General features: G+C 29.9%; 2 protein-coding genes across 2 annotated transcripts; both read left to right on the forward strand.

Annotated features, from left to right (window-relative positions):
• The first annotated feature begins 221 nt into the window (after positions 1-221).
• Positions 222-3184, forward strand: LOC143546014 (uncharacterized). The gene is made up of 5 exons (XM_077037770.1): positions 222-285; positions 375-1589; positions 2151-2426; positions 2723-2844; positions 2954-3184. The coding sequence occupies exons 1-5, from the start codon at positions 222-224 to the stop codon at positions 3182-3184; spliced, it is 1908 nt and encodes a 635-aa protein (XP_076893885.1).
• A 21-nt stretch (positions 3185-3205) lies between these two features.
• Positions 3206-3796, forward strand: LOC143546015 (uncharacterized). Its single transcript, XM_077037771.1, has one exon. It carries the CDS (start codon positions 3206-3208, stop codon positions 3794-3796), a length of 591 nt encoding a protein of 196 aa, XP_076893886.1.
• The last annotated feature ends 4244 nt before the right edge of the window (positions 3797-8040 follow it).

Here is an 8040-nt window from a genome sequence, read left to right on the forward strand (position 1 = left end):
GAGCTAGCCAATGTGTTATATTACCCTCATCTTTTACTGGCGGTTCGCGATATATGATGCAGAATTATTTGGACGCAATGTCTCTTTGTAAGTAGTTTGGCTACTCGGACTTTTTCATTACTTTTACATGTAATCCGAATTGGCCGGAAATTAAACGGTTTTTAAAAGACACCAGCCTAAGAGCGGAAGACAGGCCTGACATATCATGTCAAATATTTAAAATGAAGCTGGACTCTTTGATTAAGGACTTGAAAGATAAACAACCTTTGGGTAAAGTGCAAGCAGGTATTCTTAAAGCCCTGTTTATCTCTGTTTTTTTATATATATTTTTACGTAACATTTACTAATTCTAATTTCTTTCATTTTATATGTAGTTGTTTACACAGTTGAGTATCAAAAAAGGGGTTTACCGCATGCACATATATGCATATTTTTACATCCTGATTGCAAACTATCATCAGTTGAAGATATTGACCCCAAAATTTCTGCTGAGATCCCTAACAAGGACGAAGATCCGGTATTGTACTCATTTGTAAAGGATTTCATGATACACGGCCCGTGCGGAGATTATAATCCAAAATGTTCTTGCATGATAGATAACAAATGCTCCAAAAACTTTCCTAAAAGATTCAGTGAAAACACTTGTGTTGATACAGATGGTTTTCCTATATACAAAAGACCAGATAATCGAAGGTATGTTGACAAATCTGGTTTTGATCTAGATAACGGGTATGTGGTGCCATATAGTAAATATCTTTTGAAAAGATATCAGGGACATATTAATGTGGAATGGTGTAACCAAAGTGGTTCAATAAAGTATCTCTTTAGATATATTAACAACGGTCCGGATAGGGCAACGATATCTGTTGGGAAAGATAACAACCATGATGAACAAGAAGACGTTGATGAAATCAAAGAATACTATGATTGTAGATATCTATCAACGTGTGAAGCAACATGGAGAATATTGGCGTATGATGTTCATTATAGAATACCTTCGGTCACAAGACTTCCTTTTCATCTTCCTGGCAAGCAATTAGTTGTATATGGTGCAGACGAAGATGTTGACAATGTTCTTGAAAAAGAGTCAGTTTCCTCTTCTATGTTTACATCATGGATGAAATGTAACCAACTATATGAAGAAGCAAGACAATTAACTTACGTTAAATTCCCAACCAAATTTACTTGGAAACTTGAACAAAAACGTTGGGAACGAAGGAAATCCGGATTTTCCATAGGAAGGATTCATGCCATATCTCTAGCACTTGGTGATGCATATTTCTTAAGGGTTCTATTAAACAAAGTTAAAGGCCCACAATCATTTGAGGACATTAGAACTGTTAATGGAAAATTGCATGAAACCTTTAGAGATGCATGTTTCGAGCTTGGCCTTTTAGATGATGACTCAGAGTATATTGAAGCAATCAAAGAAGTGAGCCATTCTGGTACTGGTTTTTATATAAGGTCTTTATTTGTTACAATGTTAACATCCCACAGTTTGTCTCGACCCGATGTTGTTTGGAACAATACATGGGAACTTTTATCTAATGGTATTCTTTACAATCAACGCCGTATGCTTAACTCTCCAGGTACTTCGAGTTTGTTTATATATTAATGTGTGTGTCTGTTTGTATACACACATACTATCTTAGAACCTGTGTGTTGGTAAAAATAAAAAAAACTTCATACCTTTACCAAGCACATTGAACCATTTGGACGTTGACTTTCATACTAACCAACTGTACTTTGACTGTTTGGTTAATTTTTATCAAAAAGTGATATGAAAGTTGTTGTATCAAAAATCCATTAAAGAATGCACTTTATTACAGTATTTAATAACAACATTTTAGATAAATTAAAATACACCAAAAATTGTTCTTCTAAGAACAACAAATTTAAGTCAAATTGACAAAAAACGTGCCTGTAACTATTTAAACAATTAACACAGTATACTATTTAACAAAACCATAAATTTGCATATTAAACACACTTAAATATCTACAAAAAAGTTAACGTTTTGACCAAAATTGTTAAGTCAACCAAAGCAAAAGAACACACAACAAAAGGTAGGAGATCAAACTTGATACTGATAAAAGTACTTCCGAATTAGTCTCACAAGTATTTATATATGTTTACATTATTATTTACAGATTTAGCTCTTCCTGATGAAGAAATCAAAAATCTTACTTTATGTGAGATTGAAAAAATATTGCTTCGCAATGCAAACACCCTAAAAAACTTTGAAACGATGCCTTTTCCTGATTATGAATTTGTCGCTTCATCGAATAATCCTCTCATTAATGAGGAGCTGAGTTATGACAGAGAAGTTCTAAACACTGAATACAATATTCTGCTATCTTCATTAACTGACGAGCAACGAATTGTTTTTGAAAAAATCATGAATGTCATAACACTCAATAAGGGAGGTAGTTTTTTTGTTTATGGTTATGGTGGTACCGGTAAAACATTTTTGTGAAAAATTTGGTTGCAACTATAAGATCAAAAGGTGAAATCGTTATAAATGTTGCTTCAAGTGGTATTGCATCATTACTATTGTCTAGTAGGACAGCACACTCTAGGTTTCATATTCCAATTAATTTAAATGAGACTTCCTCTTGCAACATAAAGCCATTTACAGATGAATCACATTTGTTAACCAAGACTTCATTGATTATATGGGATGAAGCTCCAATGACACATAAACATGCTTTTGAATCATTAGATAGAACTTTGAGGGATATATTGGGATGTAGGAACCAACCTTTTGGTGGGAAAGTAATAGTTTTTGGAGGTGATTTTAGACAGATTTTACCTGTGGTTCAGCACGGTACAAGACAAGATGTGGTAAATGCATCAATAAGTTCGTCTTATTTATGGCCTAAATATCAAGGTCCTACGCCTAACAAAAAACATGAGGTTAACAATAGGATGCGACTCATCCAATATTGAACAGGCAAGGTTGTTTGCTAAGTGGTTTTTGGATTTGGGTGAAGGAAAAGTTGGTGGTCCCAGTGATGGTGATACAGAAATTGAAATTCCTGACGATCTACTTATCAAAGATTCATTAGATCCACTATCTGATCTTATTGAATTTGTATACCCAGATATTCTATCAAATTACAAAAACAAAGAATTTTTTGAACAAAGAGCGGTTCTTGCACCCACGAATGAAGTTGTAGAATAAATCAATAATCGATTGCTTGAGATGCTTCCGGGATCTGAATATGAGTATTTAAGTTCAGACAGTGTATGTCTCGACGAGTCTTTTAGTGACAGCTTTGATGAAAGATTATACGCGCCTGATATATTAAATGGTCTCAACATATCGGGTTTGCCAAAGCATAAGTTGGTGTTGAAAGTTGGTGTCCCCGTCATGCTATTAAGAAATATTAATCAAAAAGACGGCTTATGTAATGGAACAAGACTACAAATTACATCTCTAGGAGAACGTGTTATTAAGGCACAAATTATATCAGGAACTAACATCGGTGATATAGTATTTATTCCTAGAATTCCATTGACACCTACCGACAAAAACATTCCTTTCAAATTTCAACGAAGACAATATCCGGTTTTTGTATGTTTTGCAATGACGGTAAACAAAAGTCAAGGACAATCTCTATCAAAAGTAGGGTCGTTTTTAAAAGAGCGGGTATTCTCGCATGGTCAGTTATATGTAACTTTATCCAGAGTCAGAAGTAGAGAAGGTCTTAAACTTTTAATATTGGATAAGGATGGTAAAGTCACCAATAAGACAACAAACGTCGTTTATAAAGAAATATTTAGAGATTTGTAATTTTTTTTGGTGCCTTTGTAATTCTTGAAACGTTAGATTTGTAATCCCATTATCTATCTTATTATTTATATTAACAATTAACTTTTGAGTTAATGTATTTTGTTTAAGTTTTGTTATAAGCCACTGTGTTATGTTAGTTTGGAATACAATCTAATTTCGATATTTGTCCAAGTAGATACTCCACTTTTGTAAATTATTCATTCCATCAAAGGTTAACATGTAGTTGCAAATCAACAACTTTTTAGCTCACTTGACTTGGTTGACCAACAGGGACGTTATGGTACAAGAAGCATGCATGCACTAAGTATTAGAGACGCTAAAGAAGCATGTTTTCATGAGACATACATTTAAAATGAATTATGGTGGGAGAAAACCATTGATTATTATATCAATTCGAAAGTTGGAATAAAAGATGCTTTTATATAAATATAGTATACAAAAAATTAGTAATAATCTACCTATCATTACAAGCTAAAATAATCCCGATATCAATATGTGACATCATATATTATTATTGTTTTTTTTGTTTTTTTTATTTTTAAAAAATAACACTATACAAGCATACTAATCATTTAAAGATTTGTTTTCATCATACCAAAATTTAAGGCCTACTTTTTTGGTAATCGTATTAATTATTATTTAAATTTTTCTTTATTTAAATAATCCTTCGTTTCAAAAACTAATTTTAATCACAATTGATCTATCTAATTTCAAAATTTGAATTTTAAAATTTCAAATTATCTACAATTACAATTTATTTATTTTTTTTAACTTCAAAAATTTTCAACCCTCAAACCTATTAATAACTAATTCACGAATTTTATTGTTTCATATTTTACATTCAAATTAATCCTTAAATGCTATGAAAGAAAGAAGTTTCACCACAACACGTTATGTCTTCTTCAAAGTCCATTAATAGTTCTTCTTCAAAGTCCATTAATAGTTCATTTGAAAATGAAAATAACATGTCATTTTTAATCAATTATATTTTTAATCGTTTCTTTCATTCCAGATTTACCTTTTCAAAAAGTTTTACGGTATATATAATGAAGCAAATTTTTCTGTTAACTATAGATATCCGTTTATATATACAATCACTTTCATGAACTATTTGGAACATTTTAAGATGCTATATTTGTTTTACTGATTCGAACAAAATGTTAACACGATATATATATATATATATATATATATATATATATATATATATATATATTTTGTGTCTATGCATATGTATATGTGTATGTGTATGTATGTATGTATAAGTATACGTATATTTCTACACATATTTTATTATTCAAATATTATAGTAACATGCGTTAAACTCTTCCTAAATCATATTTATATGTAATTATAATTAATTTGATAATTTTGGTTTATAGTGCTTCATCATGATTTGAATATTATAAATCTATGTTATTTTCAGCTTGCTTGGTGACAAGGAAATAACTTATCTTAATGAACTTAACAATTCAAAAGAATTTTCAATTATTAAGGTCAAAATTATTAGGCTTTAAGAAAATAGAGACCCTAAGCCCCCACATAACCTCTGGACAATGGAAATGGTGTTGGTGGATGAAAAGGTACTTTCGACGTCTTATTATTATTGTTGTTGTTGTTGTTAATTTTTTTTACTAACTTATGATCCTTTTTATTTAAAGTCACAATATAATAAATTTTCTAATTGTTGTATGGTAATAAAATGAGGGCTAGCATGCTTACAAAAATCTTCTTGAAGTTCGAGACCAAAGTTAAACTTAACTCAACTTTATTGATTACAAATACATTCCTTGCATACCTCAAGCCTTACCAAAGGATACTCGGCCACAAAAATAAAATAAGTTTTAATTTAAGTACCCAGATGTTTTCAGTTGATGATTTTATTGGTAAGCCATTTGCATTCTCTTTTGAGAGCTTTGAAGATATCAATGCAAACAAATTTAAAGAATTTGATACAGTTGGTTAGTAACTATTTCATTTATTAAACTTAAGTAAAATTTATATTTATTTCCATAAGAATGGTTTTACTTATTTACTTATTTTTATGTAGATGTTATCGGTTGCGTTACTAGCTGGGAACCCATTTCTTATTTCGGAAAAAAAGGTCTGAATGATGTGAAAATGACTTAAGATGATCAGTGAGTATCCGTATTACAATTTTTTTTTTTTATTTTTCATCTTTAAATATCATTAATATAGAAACATATATTATTAAACGATTAAAGTTAAATATATATTATTATATTAATGTTATTTTATTTAATCTTCTACAGTAACCGGGAAATTAATGTAACCCTTTTTGGTGATTATGCAAAACAAATGGACACATTTATCACCAAACACCCTGATGCTTATAACGTTGTTATCGTATTGCAGTTTGACAAGTTTTCTTTATATGGTCGTAAGTATCTATATTATTATATTTTATGACAAATTTATTTTAATTTTAATTCAATATTTATATTGTTAGTTATTTAGGTGAACCATCGGTCTCTAACAACTACTATGTGTCTAAGCTATTTATCGACGAAGACATTCCTGCCATTAATGTTTTTAAACAGAGGTTTAACTTTATACTCTTTTTTTATATATTGCCTGTTTGTCTTGCAATACTGTTTATTTGATCTTAATTATGTTTTTAATATCATTATATTTAAAAGCAACATTGGAAATGGAGGTGCGCTTTCCTCCTCAAGTCAAAGGTCAATTTCATCATCATCCGTCTGCATGGTGAATGAGGATTTCCTAGAGCGAACACCATTTAACTTAATAGCAGAGATAGAAATTGATAAGGCTATTATTATTTCCATTTTTTAACACACACACACACATATATATATATCTAATTTTTAATATAGCTTAATTAGATTTTAATACTAATTATTGAAACAGATAAAATCAGTCATTATCCTTGCAACCATTGTGTACATTCCACCCATTCAGGAGTAGCATTATTTTGCATGTGGAGGTGTTTGAAATCATTAAAGCTGAAATCAGATGAGTCTAATGATGACAATCTTTACGAGTGTTTGACTGAAGGATGTAAAGACAAGAGCTTATTACCAGTTTCCAGGTTATTTACATATAATTTATGTTTTCTAATTTATAATAATTTTGTTCTGTTTTGTTTTATTTAACTATATAACTTAAGTTATACAGGTTTAGAATTCATATTCGAGTTCGAGATACAACCGGTACTGTTTCATTAACATATGGGACAAGGAGGCTTTCAAGATATTAAATGTCACTGCAGAAAGCTTAGTGGAGGAAACTAAGGGTGTAAGTTTATCAACATTTTCTTAATTAATAATCGAATATCAATTATTATTATTATTATTATTATTATTATGAACATCTATTTTTTTAATTTTTCTTTTGCAGAGTTTTAACATACCAACGGTCTTTAACATAATGCTTCAAAGAAAATATGCATTTAAAATTGATATAAAGGAATACTATATCCTGAAAAACTCAATGAATTTTAATATTGCCAAGCTTTCTTAAGATTCATTCATAGTGAATTGTTTAGAAAAAAAGTCTAACACCGACATGGTATTTCTATTTATCTTAAATTTATATTTATATTTTATTTTATTTGAATTATACTTTTATCTTTTTTTTTTTGTTTATTTCTTGAAAGGTTGAGATTTCAGAACAAAACCCGCTTACCAGTGGAGATTGTCGATCCGAAGACACTGTTAATAACAACGTAAATTTTGAAACATTTTAACACTATTTTTAATATCTATGTAATCCAACAACCATAACATCTTTATTATACATTTAAATTTCATAGGAACTTATATCAAATACTGGTGAGAATAGCATAACTCCAATTTCAAATGGAGACACAAACCGTCAAAGTTCTCCACCATCTGATTTAAAGAGGAAACTTGGAGATATCTATGACATTGATGATGATGCTGTGGCAAATTCAACTAATAATTCCAAGGAAAAACAGGTTTCGTGTGACATTTCAGGAGATAACAATCTATTAATTCCAAAAAAGGAAAAATAGATATGTTGTCATAACTTTTAAAACAATATTTGTGTTTCTTTGGTTTTGATTTTTCCGGTCATGTTTTACCGGTAAATACATTTACATTTGTGTTTTTCTTTATTATGTTTCATGATTGGTACTTTGGTTGGTTTGACATTAGAGATCTTTTATTTGTTTATAAACAAAATTAGACTTTGTTTTCTTTTTGCGTTTTCCAGCAAGGCTTTACGGGAAACACATTTGC

The sequence above is a fragment of the Bidens hawaiensis genome, unplaced genomic scaffold, assembly GCF_021521415.1.
Source record: "Bidens hawaiensis isolate Kalapana, Puna unplaced genomic scaffold, B.hawaiensis_p1.1 tig00014142_1, whole genome shotgun sequence".
Classification (NCBI taxonomy): domain Eukaryota; kingdom Viridiplantae; phylum Streptophyta; class Magnoliopsida; order Asterales; family Asteraceae; genus Bidens; species Bidens hawaiensis.